This window comes from Sapajus apella, unplaced genomic scaffold (assembly GCF_009761245.1).
Source record: "Sapajus apella isolate SASKATOON/1434 unplaced genomic scaffold, GSC_monkey_1.0 scaffold42, whole genome shotgun sequence".
NCBI lineage: Eukaryota > Metazoa > Chordata > Mammalia > Primates > Cebidae > Sapajus > Sapajus apella.
Window position 1 is genome coordinate 12868834 of NW_022436982.1, and position 26183 is coordinate 12895016.

Genomic DNA, 26183 nt, shown 5'->3' on the forward strand with positions numbered 1-26183 from the left:
TAGCAAAAGTGAAAACAGCAGCAGAAAAAAGAAGCATAGGAAAAAGGAGAAGCAGAGGCCACATCAGCAGACACTGAAAGAAGAGGGAAGCAGAATAGGGCAAAGTCAGCAGAAAGCAAAATAGCTACAGAAAGGAGACACACAGGAAAAGGGAGAAGCAGAGGCAAAATTAGCAGAAGCTGAAGACGGAGGAAGCAAAAGCAAAGCAGAATCAGCAGAAGTAAAAATAGCTACAGAAAGGAGAAGCATAGGAAAAGGAGAAGCAGAGGTAAAATCAGCACACTGAAAAGGTGGAAGATGAAATATGGCAGAGTCGCAGAAGGAAAAATAGCTGCAAAAAGGAGAAACATAGGATAAAGGAGAAGCTATGTGGAACCAGCAGAAAAACTAACAGAATCATCAGAAGCTGAAAAAGAGAAACAGAAGCAAAATGAACAGATACTCAAAAATAAGGCAGAGAAAACAAAATGAAAAACAACAGAAAGCAGCATAGGAGAAAAGAAGTACATGCAGAATTAGCAGGAAAAGCAGAATAACTGAAAGCTGAAAGAGAGAGATCAGAGGGAGAAACAACAAAAGGAAAAAGTAACAGCTAAAAATGGAATAGCATCGGAAAAAGAAGCAGCATATAAAAATGGGAAAAGAACTTAGATATTTTCCCAAAGATGATACACAAATGTCCAACAAGCATATGAAGATGCCCAATATCACTAATCAGCAGGAAAAAAAACAAACCGAATCAAAATCACAGTGAGATATCACCCTGTACCTAATAGAATGGCCATAAAAACAGCAACAACAACAATACCAGAAAATAACAAGTGCTGGCAAGGATACAGAGATACTAGAACTTTTATGTACACTTGGTAGAAGTATAAAATGGTGCAACCACTATATAAAACAGTATGGCAGTTCCATAAAAAATTACACATTTTATGTAAATATAAAATTATAACTATAACTGCCATATAATCCAGCAACCTCACTTTTGGGTATATAGCCCAAAGAAATTGAAAGCAGGATCTTGAAGAGATATTTGCAAACCCATGTTCACAGCAGCATTATTCACAATAGCCAAGTGGTAAAAGCAATCCAGAATTCCACTGATGAAAGAATGAATAAACAAAATTCAGTATATACAAAACATGGAATATTATTCAGTCTTATAAAGAAAGAAAATCATGTTACATGCTATAGCATGGATGAAACTTAAGGCCATTACACTAAATTAGTCACTTACTTAAAAAAAAAAGTATGATTCCATTTATGTGAAGTACTTAAAGTAGTCAAATTCATAGAAAAAGAAAACAGAATGGTGGTTATCAGGGGCTAGGGAGAGGGATGAGGGAAAACAAAGTTATAGTTTAATGGCTATAGAGTCTCAGTTTTCTAAGATGAAAAAGTTCTAGACCTCTGTTTCATAATAATATAAATATACATTCACATTAACACTACTCAACTGTACACTTAAAAATGGTTAAGAGGGTAAATTTTATGTTATGTACTTATCAAAACAATTTTTTAAAAAAGAAGATCCATATTCGGAAATAGCAGAATTGGTAGAGACTGAAAAAAAAAGTAGAGCAGAAGTGGTGACAGAGTATTTCTTAAAATTTTTGATTTTCTGAGTACATAGTAGGTGTATATATTTATGAGGCACATGAGATATTTTTATATAGGCATGCAATGTGTAATAATCATATTATGGAGAAAACACAGAGTATTTTTTGTTTTCCTTTTTTTGACTTCTGGTGTTCAAGGAAATCTCCATCAGACACTAGCTAATCACTGGCTAAAAGAATAGAGCTTTCAGAAACAAAGAATCCAGACAAGCATTACAAATACAATTTTGACAAATCACTGAGCATAGCCCACAGCAAGAAACAAAAACAAACAATGAAGAAAAGAAAACATCTAATACTCCAAGTTACTCTGTTATAATATCCAAAATATTCAGTTTTCAAAGTTCAGGAGCTGGATGATGGTGACAATTGCTTAATTAATGCTTAATCTCACAAACTATCACATTAATGGTTAATGTCATAAAATTGTACATTTAAAAAATATAAATTTTATGTTATATATTTTACCACAATATTTTGTTTAATTGTTGGAATAAAACTGAATTTTAACAGACATTCAAAAATGTCCAGTTTTCAAAATATATGGAGCATAAAATGAAACAAGGAAGCTTTGTGATTTCACAGAAGAAATTAACAGAAAATGTCCCAGAGGAGGCAAAGATATTAGACTTACTAGACCAAGACTTGAAATCAACTGTCCTAAATATATTCTGCTAAAGAAAATTATGGACAAATAACTAAAAGAAACCAGGAGAACAATACAAGAAAACAAAAAAAGAGAATATTAACAGAGAGTTCTTTTTTAAAAGAACCGAACAAATTCTAGAGTTCTGTACTATAAAAAGTACAGTAACTGCAATGAAAAACTCACTAGAGGGTTTAAATAGCAAACCTGAGCAGGCAAAACAATCATCTCACATAAAGATATGTCAACTGAAATCACTTAGTCTACAGAGAAGAAAAAAAGAAGAAAAGTGTGAACAGAGCCTAAGGATAGATACATCAAGCATACCAATGTATGTGTAACAGTAATTCCAGAAGGACAGGAGAGAAAGGCACAGAATGAATATGTGAAAAAATAATGGCCAAAAACGTCTCCAATTTAATAAAAAAGACACAAATCCATACATTCAAGAAGCTCAACAAAGTTTAAGAAAGATAAAGGCAAAGAGATCCACACTAACACACACTGTAGTCAAATTTTCAAAGGACAAACACAAAGAGAAAATCCTGAAAGGAGCATAGAGAAGTGAGTCATCACATACAAGGAATTCCCAATAAGAATAACAGCTCATTTCCCATCAGAAACCATGGAATCCAGTAAGGAGCAGGATTATCCCTTTAAAGTCCAGTATGGAGCAGGATAACGCTTTTTACTGAAACAAAAAAAAAAATTGTCATCCAAAAAAGCTGTATCCAACAAAACTGTAATTCAAGTATTAGGGAGAAATTAAGATATTTAGAAAAAAACAAAATTGAGGGAGTTCGTTACTCGCAGACATGCCCTACAAAAAATGTTAATGGGAGTCCTTAAGGCTAAAATAAAAAGACACTAAATAGTAATCTAGACAATTTGAAGCTATACAAAGAAATAAAAAATTCTGGTTAAGATAATTACACAGGTAAATATAAAAGCCATTACTAATATTTTTTTATAACTCATTTTCACTTACTATATGATTTAAAAGGCATATGCATAAAACAATGATTATAAATCCATATTAATGGGCAAATAATGTATAAATATGTAATTTCGGAAAATAACAACATAAAGGGAAGAAATAGAACTCCGCAGAAGCAGAATTTTTGTATGTTGTTGATGCTAAGTTGGTATCAATTCAAACTAAGTTAATCAAGAAATTTAACAATTATAAACACACACAAATCAAACAACAGAGCCCCCAAATACATAAACACTGCCAGAATTGAAAGGAGAAATAGATAGCTCTGCAGTAACAACTGGAGGCTTTAATACTCTATATTCAATAATGGATAGAATATCTAGACATATGATGAATATGGATATAAAGGATCCTTATTAATCAACAGTGTAAACCAGAGAGACCTAGTTGGCATAGCTAGAACAGTTCCACTCAACACCATCAGAATACACATTAATTTCAAGAGCACAGGAAACATCCTCTAAGACTGACCACATGTCAGACCACAATACAAGTCTCAATAAATTTTAAAAGACTAAAACCATAAAAAGTATTTTCATAATCACAATGGAATGAAGCTAGAAATCAAGAACAGATTTCCAAAAAAAACTGGAAAATTCACAAATACATGGAAAGTAAAAAAGACAAATGACCAATGGATTAAAGAAGAAACCACAGGGAAATTATAAAATACTATGAGACAAATGAAAATAAAAATACTAAATACCAAAACTTTATGGAACTGTACAAACACAGCGTGCTAGGGGAGATTTATAGCAATAAATGCCTGTATTTTAATTAGTAGAAATAATTCTAATCAATATTCCTAATTTTGTGCCTCGAAGAACAAGAATAGTTAATATATCCAAAGGTAGGGGAAGGAGATAATTAAGTGTAGAGTGGAGATAATTAAGTATGGAATAAGAAAACAAGTTGGGCGTGGTGGCTCACACTTGTAATCCCAATACTTTGGGAGGCTGAGGTGGAGAGATCACCTGAGGTCAGGAGTTCAAGACAAGCCTGAACAGCACGATAAAACCCCATCTTTACTAAAAATATAAATATTAGCTGAGCATGGTGGCAGGTGCCTATAATCCCAGCTACTTGGGAGGCTGAGGCTGGAGAATCACTTGAACCCAGGAGGTGGAGGTTGCAGTGAGCTGAGGTCACGCCACTGCACTCCAGCCTGGCGACAGAGCAACCCTCCATCTCAAAACAAAAGAAAAGAAAGGAAAGAGAGAGAGAGACGGAAAGAAAGAGAGAGAGAGAGAGAAAGAAAGAGAAAGAAAAAGAAAAAGAAAGAGGGAGAGAGGAAGGAAAGAAAAGGAAAGGAAAAAGAAAAGGGAAGGAAGAGAAAGGAAAGGAAAGGGAAGGAAGGAAGACAATACGACCAACAAAACCAAAAATTGGATCTTAGAAAAGATAAACAAAATTGGGAAACTGTTAGGTAGACTAAGAAAAAAAATTAGAGAAGATGCAAATAAAATTAGAAATGAATATGGAAACATTTGTACGGACCTTACAGAAATAAAAATGATTATAAGAGAATACTACGAAAAAGTGTATGCCAACAGATTAGATAATCTAGATAAAATCAAAAAAATTCTAGAGGCACACAAATTATCAAAACTGAGTCAGGAATACATAGAAAATTTAACAGACCTATAATAAGTAAGGAGATTCCATCACAATCAAATATTTCCCAACAAAGAAAAGTTCAAGACCAGAAGTCTTCATTGTTGAATTACCCCAGACACTTGAAGAATTAACACCAATCTTTTTCAATTTCTTTCAAAAAACAGAAAGGAAGGGGATATTTCCTAACTTATTCTAAGAGATCAGCATTATCCTGATATCAAATACACCATAAAAAATGAAAACCAGAGACAGATATACATTATAAATATGAAAGCAAAAATTTTCAACAGAAGCCAACAGCATATTAAAAGAATTATATACTATGATCAAACATGATTTATCCCAGGAATGCAATGGTTGTTCAATATAAGAAAATCAATCAGTGTAATATACAACATTAATAATACAATGGAAAAAAGTCCACATGATGATTTCAGTTGACGTAGAAAAAGCATTGACAAAATCCAACACCCTTTTCTGATAAAAACAAAACAAAACCCAAAAAACATTCACAAAACTATCTTATCATGATAAAGGAAAGTTGTGAAAAACTCAGTTAAATCACACTCAATGGTGAAAAACTGAAAGCTTTTTCTCTACAATCAAGAACAAGACAGGATTCTCAGTTTCACCACTTTGTACATGGTGTTATAACCAGAGCAATTAGACGAGAAAAAGAAAAAGGCATTCAGATTGGAAAGGCAGAGATAAAACTATACTTGCAAATGATATGATCCTATATATAGAAAATCCCAAATAATCTTTTTAAAAACTAATAGAGCTAATAAAAGAATTCAATAAAGTTGCAGGGTATAAGACCAACACACAAAAATTGTGGTTTTTATATTCTGGCAGTGAATAATCTGAAAAGGAAATTAAGAAACAATTCCACTTGCAACAGCACTCAAAACAATGAAATACCTGGGAATAAATTTAACCAAGAGGAAAAACTTATATACTGAAAAGTATAGAACATGCTAAAGAGATTAAATAAGCTCTAAATAAATAGAAAGACATCTTGTATTCATGGATTAGAATACTGAATATCCTAAGATTATAATAGTACCCAAAGTCATCCATAGATTCAATGCAATTCCTATCAAAATTCCAAGAGCGCTTTTCACTGAAATGAAAAAGCCAATCCTCAAATTCATATGGAATTGCAAGGGGCCCCATATAGCTAAAAAAGAATCTTGAAAAAAAGAAAAATGTGGAGAACCCATGGCACACTAATTTCAAAACTTACTATAGAGCTATAGTAATCAAAACAGTGTGGTATTAGTACATATAAAGACAGACATATAGACCAATGTATGGGTTTATTTCTGGATTCTTGAGAGTAGAAACTGGGTATACACTTATACCCAATTGATTTTTGACAAGGATGCCAAGATCCTTAAATGGGACAAAGAAGGATTTCTTCAACAAATGGTGCTGAGTCAACTAGGTGTTTGCATGCAAAAGAATGAAGTTAGGTGCCTATCTAGCACTAAACACAAAAATTAACTCAAAATGAGTTAACAGCTAAATAGAAGAACTAAACCAATCAAACTCCTAGAAGAAAACGCAGGGGAAAATCTCTGACCTTGGATTTGGCAATGGATTCAAAGATATGACACCAAAAACCTAAGCAACAAAACCAAAGGACAGATAAATTGGACTTTGTCAAAGTTAAAAACTTTGTGCATTAAAGGATATTATCAAGTGAATGAAAGACAATCTGTAGAATGGGAGAATTTGCAAATTATAAATCAGGGTCTATTTTCCAGGATATACAAAGAACTCTTACAACTCAACAATAGTCCATTTATTTTCTCAAAAAATAGGCAAAGGACTTGAACAGACAATTCTCCAAGTACATGAAAAGATACTTAACATTATTAGCTATTAGGGAAATGCAAACCCAAATCACACGAGATACCACTTCACAGTCAATTAGTTGGCAACGATATAACAATGGAAAATAAGTATTGGTGAGAACATGGAGAAATTGGAACAGTTCGGTATTGTTTGTATGGAGAACAGTTTAGCCACTGTGGAAAAACAGTTTGGTAGTTCCTCAAAAAGTTAAGCAGAATTACCATACAACACAGCATTTCCATATATATATATATATATATGTATATGTGCGAAGAGAATTGATAAAAGGTGTTCAAACCAAAACGTATACATAAATATTCATAACAGCATCACTTGCAATAGCCAAAAGGTAGAAACAACCCAAATGTCCATCGATTGATACATAAATAAAATGTGGCATATCCATACAATTGATTTTTTATTCAGCTATAAAAAGGAATGAGGTACATACTTGCTACAATACAAATGAACTTTGAAAACATTATGCCAAGAAGCCAATCATAAATGCCACATAATGTATGGTTCCATTTAAATGACATAAAAAGGAAAGGAAAATACATAAAGACAGAAAGCAAATTATTGGTTGCTAGGGTCTTGGAGAAATGGGAAATGGGGAAGAACTGTTCAATGGGCTTAATGCTTCCTTTTGCGGTAATGAAAATATTCTGGAAATAGTCACAATGGCACCACAACATTGTAAATGCACTAAATGCCACTGAACACTATCAAATGGCATGTTGTATGTATTTTACTACAAAACAAAGCATAAGAAGCTTAGAAAGGGATGGATGAGTATTTAAATGAAAAGTAGAAACCACAAGAGAAATTGATACCATGAAGCCCCTGAAAAAGAGAGAGATACAGGCTTGGTGCCTGATATCTTTCTGTTCTTGATACTCCCAAAAATAAAGCTTCCATCCTTGAATTTCTGTGAAACCTAGGAATCCTTGCAATAAATATTTTTTAGTCAGTTGAAGTCACAGTCATTGCTTCCTGGAATAAAAAGTACCCTAACACAACTGCTATGTAGACGTTGGCCCTGTCACTCCACTGAAACTGCCCTTGCCAAGATTTCTAATGGCCACCTAAATGCCAAATTCAAGGATGTTTTGTTCAGTTTTTCTTTCCATATTTTTCCAAATAAAAGAGTGCCATGCCCTCATTCCTGAAATAACTGCTTCCTTAAGCTTCTGTGTTCTTCCTCTGTGAAAGTTCATCTACTTTCACAGTTTCAAATATTACTTATATGTTGATAAATATAAATCCATATTTCGAATCCATACCTTTCTCCCATATTTTAGACTCTTATTTCCAACCAGCACCTTCTAAAAAATCAACATATTTCCCTAGGCTAGCCACCCACTAACCTGCTCCCTCCTGCCAACAGGTAGGTAAAACTAGTAGTGTGCCTTCCAGTGATGCTTCTCTCCCCTCCAACAAACACTCTTTCACTTTTTAAAAATGTTGACACTCTGGCTCACCCTGTAATCCGAACACTTTGGGGGGCCGAGGTGGGTAGATCATGAGGCCAAGAGATCGAGACCATCCTGGTCAACATGGTGAAACCCCATCTCTACTAAAAATACAAAAATTAGCTGGGCGTGGTGGCAGGTACCTGTAATCCCAGCTACTCAGGAGGCTGAGGCAGGAGAATCGCTTGAACCCAGGAGGCAGAGTTTGCAATGAGCCGAGATCACACCACTGCACTCCAGCCTGGTGACAGAGCAAGACTCCATCTCAAAAAAAAGAACAAGTTGATGCTCAACACACCTGCCACTCTCCTGTGCTATGGTACCAGTAAGTGGTATTTTAGTTCCATTCCATCTTGAAAGGTAATATTGGGAGTTCAAGAAATATTATCAGAGAGTTAATCGTTGCTATTATTATTTTTTTCTTTGAGACAGAGTCTCACTCTGTTGCCCAGGCTGAAGTGCAGTAGCACTATCTTGGCTCACTGCAACCTCCATCACCCAGGGTCAAGCGATTCTCCTGCCTCAGCCTCCAGAGTAGCTGGGACTACAGGCACATGTCACCATGCCTGGCTAATTTTTTGTATTTTCAGTAAAGATGGGGTTTCACCATGTTGACCAGGCTGGTCTCGAACTCCTGACCTTAGGTGATCCACCCACCTCAGCCTCCCAAAGTGCTGGGATTACAGGCATGAGCCACTGCACCTGGCCAACAATTGCTATTATAAGGAAAAAAAAAATTCTGACAAAAAAAGTAAATATGTTTATAAACACATTCATTCATTCAACTATTTACTGAATATCTATTAGGTATCAGGTACTGACTCCAACAGTGGAGACAGTGTTAAACAAGACAGAATAGGTCCCTATGTTTGTGGAGCTTATATTCTAATGAGAGAGCAAACAAGCAAGGCAAAACCAGGAGTAATAAATTATGTGATTTAAAAAAAGCTGTGATAGGAATTAACTGGTTGTCTATTCACATAACTCCATGCTGATTACACATATGTGCTAAGTATCTCTACGCAATTTTGGCTACAGATTGCAGTCTTTGATTTCACACAAAGAAAATACAAAAATTAAGTGGCTTTTTGAGGTCTTTTTGGCACATGATTCAAATAGTTTGATAACCTGGCAAACATCATAGTAAATATCTGTGCTAGAATTACATCTCTCCACTTAAGAATACGTATGCAATTCTGTACTGGAAATCATTAATACATAAACAGATTTCTACTTAAAAAACTTTCAGACATTGAGTATTTTTTAAATTACATAAAATTTTTTCCAGGCACTTTAACAGAATCCACTACAAAGATTTTGGAGTTTCCAGAGGATCTAGGGAACCAGAAAAGGCACTCAACCTGTCTTCTAATACCAGGGCCCCATGTGAAATATGACCATTTTCCAGATGTTTTATTCTTAAAACAATGAGCTCTCCTTTGACAGGAAAACTTTCACCAATAACTGCACTTCACATGCTGCTTCTATATTCACTAGAATGGACCTAATACACAAGCAAGTGTCAGCAACAAGGAAAATTTGTAAAATGGAGAATAGGGCTGAAAAATTTTATCAGTCCAATAATGCAATAAAGCTTCCACATTTAAAAGGGCAAACAATCAGTACTGAGTAATATAACTAGACTCACACAAAAATTTCCACTCTTTGTAGGGGACTGATGCTAACACTAACTGGAATGAGAGGAACTATAGTAGCTGTTAGAAATGGAGAAAGTATTTGGCAGTTTCATGCATTTTAGGGGAGGTATGGAAAGACAGAGACGCAATCCCAAAGACAAGGGGAACACAGTGAACTAGTTCCTTCCCCAGAGATCTTTAGCACTGGACAAAAGAATCCACATCTAAGCAACAGGAATGATCAGTTCCTTTATTACAGTGCTTTATCTTTCAAACAAGTTTTTTAGATTAAAAGAAATCATGAAATGTTTTATGGACAATGGATTTGGAACTGAGAAGGCCTAACAGTACTTGTTAAAAAGATCCAGATGTGGTAAAACCTGGAAACAAAGTTACTTTAAATCTCTCATCCAGTTGACAGCCTAAAAGAATCCTGATATAAATGGTATATGTGAACATAATGCATTACAACAGGATCCATTATCAAACATACTTTGGCTACACAGAGGATCAGATCTCAATGCCACAATGCATATGTGTGACCCTTACAGTAAGTCTGGCAACAAGTAGGCTAACAGCTGGAGTCTGTATGTTTTCCATCACTAGTATATTGCTTTTGCGGTTTGGACATGTCTTTACTTTCTCCATTTAAATGTTGTTTACAGATAACTTAGCTTAGAATTATCTAGTCTTTGTATATCTATTTGTGTGTATGTTAAAGTTCTAGATCAACAAATATTAGAAAACTATTACCTACCAATCTGTTCTAAGTATTTAAGATAAAATACAGCCTCCTGTCCATTGAGAAAGTCACACCTAATGGGAAACATACTTTAAGCAAAGAACTATAAATAATTATGTAAAAAATGACACATGTATTAAGCACTATGAAAATATATAGGAAAGCATCACATAAATAATCTAACCTACTCTAGGAACATCACAGAAGCCCCTATCTTCCCCCACCAAGGAAAGAATATTTACATCAAGATAGAAAGGATGAGTAGGAGTTTTCTAGACTAAGTCCATGGAACAAGAGGCAGAGAGCATTACAGCGTGGCCTATTGGCGGGAACTAGGAGATACCTAGCACCCTGAAAGAAACTACAAGACAGTTTTTAAAATCAATAGATGATTCTCATACATCAGACAGACACTAAAAGTTGGTAGGTTTTGTATCCTAAGGCTGAATACTCAATAACATTTTGTTATTAAAGGCAAAAATATCCCAAGGCCCCTTAAAACCAGGAAGGCCAGAAAGCAGGAGGGCAGCCAGTGGAAACCTGAGTGAGGAAGGCAGTTTAACAGGACAGCAGTCCAGTAGGGACAGGAGATGAGTTACATCCAGGACGATTGTGCAAATGAGCAAATATACTGAAGACATTGAGAGTCAAGTTTCTTACTGTCAGAAAAGGGAGTTACAGATAGAAAAGAAAGATTGAACTCTTTTCATTCTGTATATAGCTAAATACAGAAATAAATATAGATGAGAGAACAAGAACATGTATTTCCCAGCTCTGGCCACTGAAAGGGCCTAGAGACAAAGATTACCCCAGCAGCAATGAGACACTTTGCACAAAGATGTTAGCTTCTTCATACCATTCTCCACTGAAAGACACCTGGATTATCTATTACAGGGTGGCCAATAGTATAAAATAAACCTAGGACATATTCTTGTGCCACAAAGGAAGTAGCCAAAGATTGAGGGAGTCGTGTCAAAAGGACACAAGAGCCAACCTGTAGAGGCTCTTATTGGTCAAATTAAACATTTTGTTCAATTTATTGGACAAATTGAAGATCAAAATAATAGATAATTGAATAGTTACATAAAATATAAATTTAGGAGTCTACATAGAAAGAAAGAAAAGAAGGAAGGAGAGAGGGAGAGGGAGGGGGAGGGGGAGGGGGAGGAGAGGAGGAGGAGAGGAGGAGGAGAGGAGAGAGAAAGAGAGAGAGAAAGAAAAGAAAGAAAGAGAGAGAGAAAAGAAGGCAAAAAGAAAGGGAGAGAGAAGAGGGAGAAGGAGAGAGAGAGAAAGGAGAGAGAAAAAAAGAAAAAGAGGAGAGAAGAAAGAGAAAGAGAGAAAAAAGAGAAGAGAGAGAAAGGGAGAGAGAGGAAAAGGGAGAGAGAGGAGGGGAGGGAGAGAGAGAGAAGGAGAAGGAGGAGGAGGAGGAGGAGGAGGATTTTCTTATAGCATATTGCGTAAGAAAAACAATGTAAATGGAATCACAAATTTTTAAAAATCACCTTTTGGCAGCCATCACAGTTAATAATCAATTGAGGCAAGAAGTATTAGTGGATGCTAAAACTAATAGGTGAAAATAGAATGAAAATAGAGTATCTGTGAAGCCTCAAAACATCTCCACATGAAAGATTTACTGAAAGTAAGGGTAAAAGAATAACTTCATAGTGAGGAAATCTAGAAGACATCTTATCCAAGTGATCAAAGCTCACCGCCCAGTGGAGGGAGTTGAGACATCATTTGCCACCTGAGAGCACGCAGTGAGAAGCGCAGAGCTCCATGTCAGTCATACTCTACCAAAAGCGACCCACTAACTCTAATATGAGAAACATCAGGCAAACCCGAATTAAAGAACATTCTATAAAATAACTGTCTTCTAATCTAAAAACTTGTAAAGTCGAGAAGTCACAGAAAAAAACTGAAGAAGTGTTTGGGTTGAAGTAGACCAAAGAGACACAACAAATAAGTGCAGAGCAAGATTCTAGATGAGATTATTTTTCTACTAAAAACATTATTGGCATTGTTGATGAAACTTGAATAGTGCTCTGGTTGAAAGGAATGTGGAGTTTTTCTTACTGTCAGAAAAGGGGGGCAATTTTGGCAACTTTTTTATACATTTTTACAACTTTATGTTTGAAACTGTTTCAAAATAAAAGGGTAAAAATACAAATTTAAAAGACATTCAGAATAGAGAACTCAGAAATTAACCTACTTATCTACAGCAAACTGATTTTTGACAAAAATGTTAAGAACACTCAGTGTTTTGGAAAAGGACAATTTCTTCAATATATGATGGTAAGAAAACTGGATATCCATATACAGAAATTAGACCCCCCATCTCTTGTCCCATAAAAATCAACTTAAAGTACCTCAAAGACATAAATGTAAGACACAAAATGATAAAACTGCAAGAATAAAATGTAGGAGAAATGCTTCAGGACACTGGCCTAGGGAAAGATTTTATAAATAAGACCTCAAAAGCATAGAAAATAAAAGCAAAAATAAATGGGATTATATCAAACTAAAAAGCTTCTGCATAGCAAAGGAAATAATCAACAACGTAAAAAGACAATCTGTGGAATGGAGAAAATATGTGCACATTATTCATCTGACAAGGGACTAATACCCAGAATATACATGAAACTGAAGCATCTCAACAGCAAAAAAATAGTCTGAATTTAAAATGGGGAAATTATCTCAAGAGATATTTCTCAAAAGATGTACAAATGGTCAACAAATACATGAAAAACTGCTCAGCATCACTCATCAGGAAAATGCAAATCAAAATCACAAAGAGGTATCATCTCTTCCCAGTTAGGATGGCTATTATAACAAAAAACAGTACATGCTGGTGAGGATGTGAAGAAAAGGGAACTCATACACTATTGGTGGGAATGTAAACTAGTACAGCCACTATAAATAATATTATGTAGGTTCCTCAGAAAACTAAAAATAGAACTACAACATGATCTAACAATCCTCCTACTGGGCATGTATCCAAAGGAAAGGAAATCATTATACAAGAGACATCTGTACCTCATGTTTATTTTAGCACTATTTACAATAGCCATGATATGGAATAAATCTAGATGTCCAACAATAGATGAATGGATTTTTTAAATGTGGTATACATCCACAGTGGAATACTATTAAGCCATCAAAAAGAATGAAATCCTGCTGGTCATGGCAGCATGGATAGAAATACAAGACATTATGTTAAGTGAAATACGCCAGGAACAGAAAGTTAAATACCACATGCTCTCACTCATATGTGGAAGCAAAAAGAAAGTTGATCTCATAGAATTAACAAGTAGAACAAAAAATACTGGAGGCTGGGAAAGAGCAGGGGGATGAAAGAGATAGAGGCTTGTTAAAGGACACAAAACTACAATTAGATGGGAGGAATAAGTTCTAGTGTTCTATACCACTGTAGGGTGAGTACAGTTATCAATAATACATGGTTTCAAGTAGCTAGGAGGAAGACATTGAATGTTCCCAACACAAATAAATGATAAAAGTTTGAAATAGATGCACTCATTAATCTGATCACTATACATTATATCATCAAAGCATCACTATGTACTCCATAAATAAGTATAATTATTAGTCAATTAAACAATAAATTTTTTTAAGAATTCCAAAATTTACTTTAAAAATACCTACTTCTTAAACAGTAAATAGATGTACAACTCTTTAGACCTTCTGCCAATTATATGCAAATGAGAGCAGTCTTAAGGTATCATTTTATACCTGGCTGGTTTTTATTATCATTTGTTTATTGGGATGCTTTGTCATATGACATTATAATAGAAGGAATTTATTCTTTGTATTGTTTTCTAAGAACTGCTACATAAAGTGACTCATAATCCTTACAAAACTCTATAAAAGAGTCAATTATTTTCTCCATTTTACAGAAGTGGTGAAAGCTTACAGACACAGCTTGCCTGAAGTTATAAAGCCAGCAAGCAGTAGAAGTGGAATATAAACCCAGACAGTCTGACTCCTGTTCTTTTAACCTCTATGTTGCAAATTTACACAGGGCTGAGGTATTGAAAACTGGTACAACTTTTTTGAAGGGCAATGAGGCTAGGCCATCCCTACAGTCACCAAATCCTCAAACTCATGGCTCACTACATTACTGAGAATTTATCTGAAGGAAAGCTGTAGCAAGAGCGATATGCATAAAGATGTTCACTAAAGGCCAGGCGTGGTGGCTCCAACCTTCAGTCCCAGCACTTTGGGAGGCAGAGGCGGGCCGATCACTTGAGGTCAGGAGTTCAAGACCAGCCTGGAAAACATAGAAAAATGCCATCTCTACTTTAAAAAAAAAAAAAAGTAGCTTTTTATTTTATTTTTGGGGGGCTTGGTGGCACTTGCCTATAATCCCAGCTACTCAAGAGGCTGAGGCAGGAGAATCACTTAAGCCTGGGAAGCAGAGGTTGCAGTGAGCCAAGATGATGCCACTGCACTCTAGCCTGGGTGACAGAGCAAGACACTGTCTCAAAAAAAAAAAAAATCACTAAAATTGAAATTTTTTATATGACCAATAGAAAAATAATTAAGATGACTTATGAATTTGATGAAATATTCTACAGTCATTTAAAAATGAGAACTATGCCAGGTGCTGTGGCTCATGCCTGTAATCCCAACATTTAAAGAGGCTGAGGCAGGAGGATTACTTGAAGCTAGGAGGTCGAGACAAGACTAGGCAACATAGTGAGACTTCATCTCTACAAAAAATAAGAAAATTATCTGGGCCTGGTTGTATGTACCTGCATGCCTAGCTACCTGGGAGGCTGAGGCAGGAGGGTCACTTGAGGCAGAAAGTTTGAAGTTGCAGTAAGCCATGATTGTGCTTCTGCACTGCACTCTGGGTGACAGAGACCTTGTTTTAAAAATAATTATTATTATATTATTGTTATGGTAATATACAAAAACAGGGGAAGTTTATAATACTAAGTTTAAAAACACAAAGTATACGTACATGTACTTGGAAATGCATAAAAACTGTGTCCACAAAAGCAACAAATTAAGTAATATCAGGAAATGATAAGAGCTGTACAGTCATGGAATAATTGGTGACATTTTTTTCTTCCAAACATTTTCATGAGGTTTACAACAACAACAAAAAAGGAATCAAACATGCCAAAAACATATCCTATTGACAAGTGTCCAGAAAACGATGCAACAGGATTATTTTCTTATTTCCTCAAGACTTCTTTTGGAAGATATGAGTGCTAATACGTTCATTTACATGTAAAGTTATTAATTGTAAAATAAGACAATAAAATAATATACATTGTATGGACCAATATAAGACACACACACACATATAGAAGGACATTATGAAGGACATATCTATAGTGGTTATCTCCAAATGGTGACATGAGAAAGGACCGTCTTATTTTCTTCTTTAAACATTTTTAACTTAGTGTTATATACTCACTTCTAATAATATTTTTTAAAAGAGTTGTACAGGTAAACTATTTCTGAATTAAAATACTCAAAAATCACACATAATCTTAGCAATCAACTCCATGACTGCACTGGAAATAGGACAGCTTTCTCTTATCATTTATTCTATATTCAGAATTCACTAAGTCTGTTCCTTTGGCTTATTTCCTTCTCAACAATTACCTCTCATGCTAATAGTCCAAAAATGACTGATGGAGAATATGCCTACCTATACTTTGTATACAAAGCCCAATACTTACACACTGACCAATGAATCCATATCAAGAAAGAAAGCCATTCATAATAACTATTACATGGACTTAAATATACTTTGCTCAGTTAATACTTCTTACTGTGACCTTTTAAAGCCTAAAAGGAAAATACAAGCTTAGAAAGGGTTAGTCACATTCCCCAGCAATATAATAACAAAAATAATCCTATTATATACAAATATCTAGTATTAGCATTAGAAAGAATCACTTTTATTAAGTACTGTAAATATGTTTCTAATGTTTTATAAAAGAAGTGGATAAAATCTTGCTGAGATCTGAACAGCATATGATCTTGAGAAAATCAGAAATCAGACAAAAGAATTAATGAGTACAAAAGAAGCAAAATATTAAGAGTCAAAAATCAGAAGTTCTTTAGGGGAAAAAAATCCACGTTAGGAGGAAATAAAGGATGAGCAAAGATTTTAAGCCTAGGATAGTCAAGAAATGTTCACAAAAATAGATAATAATGATGACAAAAGATTAAGGAACAATATATCTGATAGAAGAATTCCAGAGCTATCAGAGAAGAAAGGAGAATGTCACATGGTGCAGCAAACAAGCAAAACAAAACCCAGTTATATTCAAAACCATGAACTGAATCATTTAAAAACTGAAGGAATTTCATCTATTTAGTATGGTTTCAAAATGTGGGTCTGCATTAAAGAATGGGTGCTATGAACATCTTACATGTTCTATCACATGAGTACTAAACTGAGTATCCTGACTGAGAAAGCTGTAAACATTAGAAAACAGATTAACAGATTCACTATCTCAGATCTGATTGGCTAAATTTGAGACCATGATGCCCAATCTCACCCTGGCACAAGTGTGGATTGGGGATGGGCTGTCACATTTATTTCCTCTAGTGAGTTACCAAAGTTAAAAGTAGCATGCAGAAGCAACGAAATCATGCCATTCCTAAAATTTTCTGCCTATGCAAAGCATTATTTTTATTTTCTAAAACCATTTATTCTGCAAAAGAGTTCACCAAAGTTGCCATCCTTCCTATCAGCAGCCCCACCAGGCTCTGATGAGTGACATCCAGACATTTAAACTCAAAAGCTGTTTCAGAAGGGAGTTATTAAAATTCAAATGAGCTGGGTATATTGAAGAAGAAAACACTCGTTTGCATGCACACCTCCGCATTTGGCCATCCCATTTAGCCCCATAGAGCAGGGTCTGGTTTTGTTTTTGTAAATGGGCTTTGGAGGCGGAGGTCAGCCTCCCACGGCCCCCACTCCTCTGGGGTCATCATTAGTAATGTGTAAGGCTGAATAGATTTTCCTCTGAATCTAGTCAGCAAACCTGTCAAGATGACAGCCCTCTCCCACAACCTGAAAATGCCAAAAATCTGACTGGTAATATGGCATTCTTAATACTTCATTTATTTGTTTTAAAATAGCCTTCAGCAAGACTGCACGTAACAACACTGATTCCAGTTCCACTTGATATTTCAGCCTTATAGCAGAACATTTCCTGTTGTACCATGACTACGGAATCATAAAAATGTTACATTCAACCAAAAATTTCCCATAAGATTCAGAGAAAATTCATTTCTGCCAAGAAATATGGATCTGGGGAGTCAGACTCACAATTTAATCACTGGAAAAGAAAAAGAGTCTATCTTTCATTTGACCTTAAGAGTTTTTACTTTTATTTCTCATGAAAATATCTCACATCATTTTGAAATTTCATATCAATCAGCAACCTAACAAAAAATATAGCAGAAATATACACATATCCCTAGCATTAGTTTGGCCATAGAAATTTTAGATGCTTAGTTAGTAAGAATTTCTTTCTAACAAAGACATCTCTACTATAATATTTAAGTAGATTTAATTTATGGCAATATAAACAATGAACTAACTGTACATTATGTGTAATATATAATCTGCTTATATATAAATATGTCATGTACAACAATCACATAACCATATGTCAATTTTTACTGAGGATAAGTAAATCATGCTCATTCAGGATCCTGGAATAATAGCACAAATTCTAGAAATTAACATAATATTTGTCTCCAGGCTATGAAAATATTCATAATCTGGAAGCTCCAGGGATTACTGTACCCAGTGTGAAATCAGACAACACAGCTTTAACTTCCCTTCCAAAGGTAAGATTCTTCCATGACGCTCACGAATCAAACTGCCACTTACAGATTTTTTTCCAGTTTTGTTTAAATTTTTTTTTTCTTTCTAAATTTGGGATGGTCTTACTGTAATACAGGCACTGATTTTGCCCAGACTGACCTAACCAAAGAAGACTGACCTAGCCAAGGAAGAATAAAATTAGAAAACCCATCAATGAAAGAATATCACATTAATGAAGTTAATTCTTGAGCCATGCATGTTTAGTTCTAATCCATTTTTTCCTCATAGCCCTGAAAATTATATGTGTATTATTAAGGAGCATTGATTCCATAAGTTACATGGCATTGTTCTGGCTCCAGTTAAAAACAAAAGGCACTCAATCTCTGTCTTCAAGTTGCTTGTACTCTAATGGGGGTGGCAGCAATACAAAATCACAAAGGCTCAAGTGTCTGCAAAGAAAAAGAATACAAACTAAAAATAGGGACTAGAGGCAGTGATTTCGATAACACAGAGTAATCATAAAAGATGCAGGGGTAAGATCTACTTGCAAGATAGATCCTGGGATAGAAACTGCACCCAGGTGTGTTTTCTCTTCCTAGATCACACGCAGTTGAAATTGATAGGAAAAGTAATCTGTGCTTATAACTTTCGAAGTGGCCAAATGGAAAATTAAGATTTGCACAGAGCCACCCATCGTCAGAGACAGTGATTCAAAGAAACCACACAATGTGTATATTTATGTACTAACTATTGTAGCTAGCTGGTCTTCTCTATTGCAAAAATGGCTTAACAGAAGAAAATATTCACCCCTTTAGATTTGTATTGCTTAATTCTACGGAGGCATGCTTAGGGTATACAAATTTACTTGTAACAGCATGGAGAAAGAATGATAATGTTCAAGAACTGTGCTCACTTGCCTTTTTTTCCTCCTGTAATGAAGAAGCCAATGGCTGCTCCAATAAAACTGCTTTCAGGCAAATAGCTATAGTCAGTAGGAACTGTGGAGACAGAAAATGATCAAATTAACCAGTGAACTTGGCAGGACTAATGAAGGAAAGATAATGATCTCATGCTGCCATATCAACCTAGAGACAAAGCGGAGATGTTTATGCCATTAATCTCAGCACAATACTTTGTGGCTGCAACTAATTTTATTAGAGTAAGTGACTGGCCTTGAAGTAATCACTTAAGCTATGCAAGCAAATCTAAAATGGTGGCAAACTTAGGAAAGCCTGGAAAAAAAAAACATCACAGAGGATGAACACTTGATTGAAATGGTTAAAAAAATCCTTTCCACATTGTCACATCAATAAGCCCCAATCCAGTGACCTCCTCAGGGTCAGCAAGGAGTCTGCTGAGCTTGGCTGAAACCACTGTAGTAGGTACCACTTCGGGACATGCTGAATCAGATATATGAACCATAGAAATTCAACAACTAGTATTAACAGCACCAGTCCCTTACCTAAGACAGAGACCTCTAAGTGACCAATTTGTGCAAATAACCAGATGTGGTTGCTGACCCGGAATGGTGAAGCAGTCACATTTATGCTAGTTGAGTCCTGAGTGTCTCCTAAATTCTTGTCTTTCCAGTCTCCCATAATTGTTTCATGAGATGGTTTTTACTGCAAGAAATGACTCAATTGGAAAATTCCATCAGTAACAAGTAGCTGTACTTTTCCAGATACACAATCATTTTGTTCATAAGAACCTGGGTATAAGATGATTCACTAGTACCTGATTTGAATATATGTGGGGCAGACCAAGTACCCCATAATATGGCAATTAAAAGCCTACATAAAAAAGTATAAGCCTGACATAAATATCCTATCTTACCAGTACACTGTGAGATCCCTGCCCTTCAAAACTAGTATTACCCAGGGCTTCCAGTGTGACTAAGTTTTCTTCCTTTTTCCATTTTAATATAGTAACTTTTAGCTGCCTAAAAAGTTCACTACATCGGGAAGGCTGTGGACCAATGTCCTATTTCTATAGCTACAGAATGACTGAAGAAAAGACAAATAGTAATTACAGAGGACCACGTTTATGGTAATGCCATCTCTAGACTACTTGTCAGTGGGTAACTGAAACTAAGTTTTAATAAGGAATCATTGATACCTAAACCTCTCTGGCCTGGGTCCACAATAGCCAGTGGGCCAAAATTCTATAAAGAACAAGGAGCAAATGTATTAATAGTCATTCCTTCCCTAGAAAATCTCCAAGTACAAATGTAAATTAAGCATGTGGGGACTGTAAATATTTTTTACTGCTTTTACCAAAAAGCTGTAAATAGAAAAGGCCTTGTTATATTAAGACCTAGAATTTCAATTCCAAGGCTAAGAAAGTACATACCTCTAAATATACTTACCCCATTATTTTTTCAAAATCAGAGGCCAGAAAAACTCCAGCCATATATGAAGAGACTTTTAATGAAACACGAATACTATACAAACCACCATTACATCTAGTAAAATAAGTTTGTTCCAAGCTAAAAGGGCCTGGTTCCCAGTCTAGATTTGTCACCAAATTAACTCTGTATGTAACTCATGTAGTATTTCTGAGCCATGAGTTCTTCATTTGTGAAATATAGGAGACTGAATGTCTCAACTGTTCTCTAAGGGAGGCAGAGAGAAGACGTAAAAAGAGCATGAACTTTGGAGGCCGAGAGATCTGAGTTCAAACCACATATCCACCATGTACTGCCACGTGACCCCGGTAAGTCAGGAAGCTTTCCATACCCCATTTTCCTCTGATATAAAATAGAGATGGTAGTGCCCATTACTTAGGGTTGTTGTGAAGATTAATGCTCTTAACAAAGTACAGAGTGCTGGGTCATCAATCCCTCCCTTCTAGCTCCAGTGTTTTGTGACTTTAATCTTACCAGAGGTTCTACTTTGACTTGAGGACAGAGTAGATAGATGAAGATGTCCAAGAAGCCAGATTGCATTTGACTGGAGACCAATCACCCCAGAGACACTGATGACCTACAAATAAAAAGGTAATGGTTCAATGATGGGATAGGATCCAAGTTCTATTCAATGAAAGGTCACTCACAGAAAGTCACCAGTCATTTAGGAGGTGGTGGCTTGGCTGGCAAGGAGCAGTCCTATGACAAGATGAAATATTATGTGTCTAGTACACTATACCTGGGTCATAGAGATACTCAACAATATCTGCTGAATGAATGAATAATTAAGTCAATCATTTAATCATGGCAGAAAGTACTAGTGGTTTTCTCAGGTTTTACTGAGTCAGACTAGTCTCAAAAAAATTTTTCAAAAAAATGGCAAAAAAAAAAAAATCCAAACAGTAGAAAAGGGGTGATACTTAAGATGAAAATACCTCTAAGAATGGAAGGAGATACATTCTGTTCTCTTTTGTAAATTGTGCTCTACTGCTGCTTAATCATTCATAAGGATTTTTAAAATAATGCTTTTCATTTACAGATTTTTATCCCACGTTATGGCAACTTAAATTTCAGTAGAATTCTTTTTCTGAGTATATTTCTATTCATACATGAAAAAGAGAGTTTTGTCTGTTCAGAGATTTATGTTTACTTTTAAAAGCCTGAATTACTAAAACTCCTCTGTGTGGTTAAGTATTATCATCAGCTACATTTTACAAGAATGAAAACAAGGATGCTAAATGAAAAGAATAAAATATAAAGTTCTATGTATAGTAAGAATACTATGTAAACAAAAGAATGCTTGAAAAGAAGTATGACCAAACATCAATAACAGTTGAGGACCATTGGTGATATTTTTTTCAGCTTCCTTCGTTATGTGCTTTCAAATTTTATGCAACAAATATAATCTTTTTTTAAATAAAAATCTTAAAAGATAAAAGCATTTCTTAGCAGATTAATATGTCTATGCTTTAGTCAAGGATACCAATGACAATCATATGCCCATATAATTTTATCAGTGACATCTGAATTAGTGTCTCTTGACCTTTCTACCAAGATCTGCTGTGCCCTTTGATCATCTTCTATTTTTCCTTATCTTCAGTGCCTAACATTCCTTGCAAAATCAGGCTTTAATTTTTAAGAAAAACCAATGCCAACTTAAGTTTACTAAAAAATTCCCAGCTTTCTTTTCTCCCCCCAGAGGTGGTGCATGTTTGTCAGTGAACGCAGGTCCATACATCACTCCCAAATGCCTCTTGAACTCAGGGGAAATAACCAGAGACTTTCCCATTTTCCAGGTAGAACATGTTGTATCATGAAATACCAAAAAAGACAACAAAGGGGGATATGCTTGCCCACCCAAGGATTTTAAATTCATTTTCTCACCTGAGTTAAGGTTCTAATGACTTCATTAAGTCTGCTTTGAAAATGAGAGGTCTGGATGTCTTCTGATTTCAGCTGAAAGAAGAAGAAATACCCGTCCCACCCACCCCCATAAAAACATAGAGTTATATTTTCAGTGCATGAGCTATCCATTTTCTAAGCTATAAAATAGTTTATCATTATGTCCTTATATTTCAAATATATGAGCTATGAGTTCCTCAAAGGCCCATGCTTTATCTATCACTGATTTCCTGGTACCTGTTCACTATGACGTGTAAGCAATCACTCAATAAACTTCTATTGTATAAAAAAGGAGCTCCTTTAGAATTACTTGTAAAGTTACACATATATATGTCCACTGTAAAAATATTTGGAAGTTAAAGAATAATTACATAGATATACATCAGATACTACAGATACAAAATAGAGTTTCTTGCAAATAACTTTTGCAATTTCTTATCATTCAATCATCTTTTCTCAGGCAAGGACATTTGTGGAGAGCACCTAAGTTGGCCAGGTTGAATCTCTAACAAAACAAATAAAACAAAGAACAAATCTCTAGAGAAAGAATCCTTGTTTAAGAGCAATTATTCATACGGCAAGGCATTAAAAGCCTGGTATAACTATTACCATGAGCATATATCCTTCTGTCCTTAGCATACTGAGACACTGGCTATTCTTCTCCTGCTGTGGCTATGTACACATTTAGATGTCTTCTCCTACATGATTGTTTCTTTACCTGCATTACATCCCCTTCAGAGCCTACCAAGGCCACCATGCCATGAAGAGCTGCCAGACAAAGCATTGTGGGAGAGCCCTGAAAACAAAGCATCAGAATATGTCAAGAGGGAATCAGTCCTTGGGTTTAGATTCTGTAAAACTTATTATGACACAGAGAAATAAATGGTCGAAATGGGACTAAACTTTAAATTTGTCAGGTCATGGAGAGATTCTTGCTTTTATTTTTCAAAAACCAAAATGTTGTCTTAAAATTAAAACACAGGCAAAATAGCCAATTCAAAAAATTACAATGGTTGGCAGAATGCATTATTTATAAGGGATTAAAAATACATGGTCTCTTGCATTTAAAATTGCCTATTCTTTTACCATTAAGATATATATCTCAGCAACTCCTATAAATGATCCAATAAAGTAGTTCTTTTTCCATTATAAAAATATGAAATAACATACAACAGGTGACCTCTACCTCTGTTAGAACAATTCTGATCCAGGCAGGGAGTAGTTTGCTGCCTAAGTCTTCAGCTTTTCCATGTCCACACACAGACAATCCATGAACTATGTTTCCTAATGCCAGGGCAAAACCTGAAGTCTGATATAAATTAAATAAAAATGGGGTGAGAAAAAGAAAAACAAAGACACAGATTTGGAATGTTTGTAAACAGCAACATAAACACTTTTAGGACTCACTTTCCTAGTGACAAGTTATATCTGTCATTTGAAAAATCAGAGATTTAGTTTTTGTTTTTTGTTTTTTAATCTAGACTGATTTGCATCATAAACTACCGGGTCTAATTCCAAGGAATTTAACTTCAGTGAGTAATTTATTTTAGGAAAGTAATACTGCACTATTGAGGAGCTTAGCTCAAACAATCCAAAGAGATTAGGGTGAAAATACCAAGGTAGACCACAGAAGGTCAGTCAACTCAAGCAAAAAGAAAACATTCCATAATAAGCACAGTATATGAAAACTTCTCCATTTCAACTTTTCAAAAAGTTTTCAGAACTTACTCTCAATGTAAGTGAGCAGGTATATAACTATAAAACAGTAAAAATAATATTACAAGCTTAAACTAATGAATTCTGTAATAACCCATTATCATCGATATTAAGACACTAGAGAAACCTTAAAGAAATCCACATGGAGAAATTCTATAGCATGTGTAATCAGATTAAAAATTTTTTTCAGGTTTTTAAATTGCAGCAACGTACACATAAAATTTATCATCTTAACTGTGAATACCAGCTCAGTGGCATTAACTACACTCATACTGCTGTGTAACCATCACCACCAACCATCTCCAGAATCTTTACCTTGAAAAACTGAAAATCTTTACCCACTAAGCATAACTCCCCATTCCTCCCTTCCTATAGGCCCAGGCAACCACCATTCTACCTTCTGTCCCTATGCTTCTGACTACTCTACATACCTCATGTAAGTAAAGGCACACAGCGTTTGCCTTTTGTTATTGGTTTATTTCTTAGCATAATGCCTTCAAGGTTCATCCATGTACTAGTACATGTCAGAACTTTCTTCTTATTTAAGATTGAGTACTATTTCAGAGGGAACATTTTAGAATTATTTAATTTAGTTGACAGGTACTTAAATTTTCCTATACAAATGTGGTCATGAGTAGAAATTTTCTGCCTTGAATTTTCTGAAATTTGACTTTATCACAGTCTTCTCTGTATTCTTATCTTTACAAATTTGTGTTTCTAGCCTTACATAACTCTTATATTCCCTAGCCACATATTTTATGATCTTATAACTATGAGCAATAGTTGGAGAGAGAGAAAAGCCTATCAATACTCTCTCTTTAAAAAAAAAAGAAAAGAAATGTCCACAGAATGAGACAGGGGGATAAGGAGAGAAAAAGACATCTGTGACTGTTGGTTACAGCTGTAAGAGAATAGTTATAAGTTCCTCAGTTCTAGACATGAAAAATATCCCATTATACTGTAATTCAGAGTAAGTCAAAAGTAGAACTTAGCAGCAGCATGAGACACACAGAGGGAAATAATCAGGGCACACATCCCAACCTGCTGGCTGTTCTCTGCTAACATTCGAAGCTTGTTCATAACATCCTCAGCCTCTGGAGCTTCAATAATTCCAGCACTGAACGCTGAGGTACATACACAGCTAAGTGTGTAGGCAAGGACCTGAGAAGAAAATATACCAGAAAAATGTGTTTTTTGGGGGGGGGGGGGGGGGGGAATAAAAGAACATGGTTTAGTTGACAAGACAGTCTGTCAGACTTCCCACTAGAGTAATAATCGGATTCAAATACATTCGCCATGGATTGGGCACTGTTTTATTGCCTAACTTACCTTGTAATATTTCATAACAATATCATGATAGGTATGATTATTCCTACTTTATAGACAAAAATTTTGAAGCTCAATTGCATGTAGCTAGCAAGTGACAGGGAGGGATTCAAACCCAGGTCTTCAGACTCATAATCATAAATTTCCTCACCAAATTATGCCAGAGCACAGCACCTATCAACAGCAGAAATAAATAGATTGTCATCACCAGTGGGTGCTGCTAACGAATTGCCATGCTTTCCCATCCAAGGCCAAACAGGAGAGGGAATTCAAACAAGTGAAACACTGCTCCATTAAGATTCCCTAGGAGAGGTAGTGGAGCACAACTGGAACAGGAATATGGATTCTGGAGTAAGATGAATTGTATAAAATAGGAATACTAACACTTGCCTCATAGAACTAGTGTGGGAACTTAGCATGTTG

The 26183-nt window shown here is 35.3% G+C and overlaps 1 protein-coding gene across 8 annotated transcripts in view; it reads right to left on the reverse strand.

The window, feature by feature from the left end:
- Positions 1 to 26183, reverse strand: part of FOCAD (focadhesin) — a 289039-nt gene that overhangs the window by 21315 nt on the left and 241541 nt on the right. For all 8 annotated transcript variants that reach the window (XM_032300072.1, XM_032300075.1, XM_032300076.1 and 5 more), the window contains 6 exons: positions 25476 to 25595; positions 23905 to 24027; positions 23437 to 23514; positions 22701 to 22772; positions 21291 to 21393; positions 19330 to 19410 (listed from right to left, as the gene is read on the reverse strand). In XM_032300072.1, the coding sequence (XP_032155963.1) occupies positions 19330 to 19410; positions 21291 to 21393; positions 22701 to 22772; positions 23437 to 23514; positions 23905 to 24027; positions 25476 to 25595 (577 nt within the window). The remainder of the gene's footprint in view (positions 1 to 19329; positions 19411 to 21290; positions 21394 to 22700; positions 22773 to 23436; positions 23515 to 23904; positions 24028 to 25475; positions 25596 to 26183) is intronic.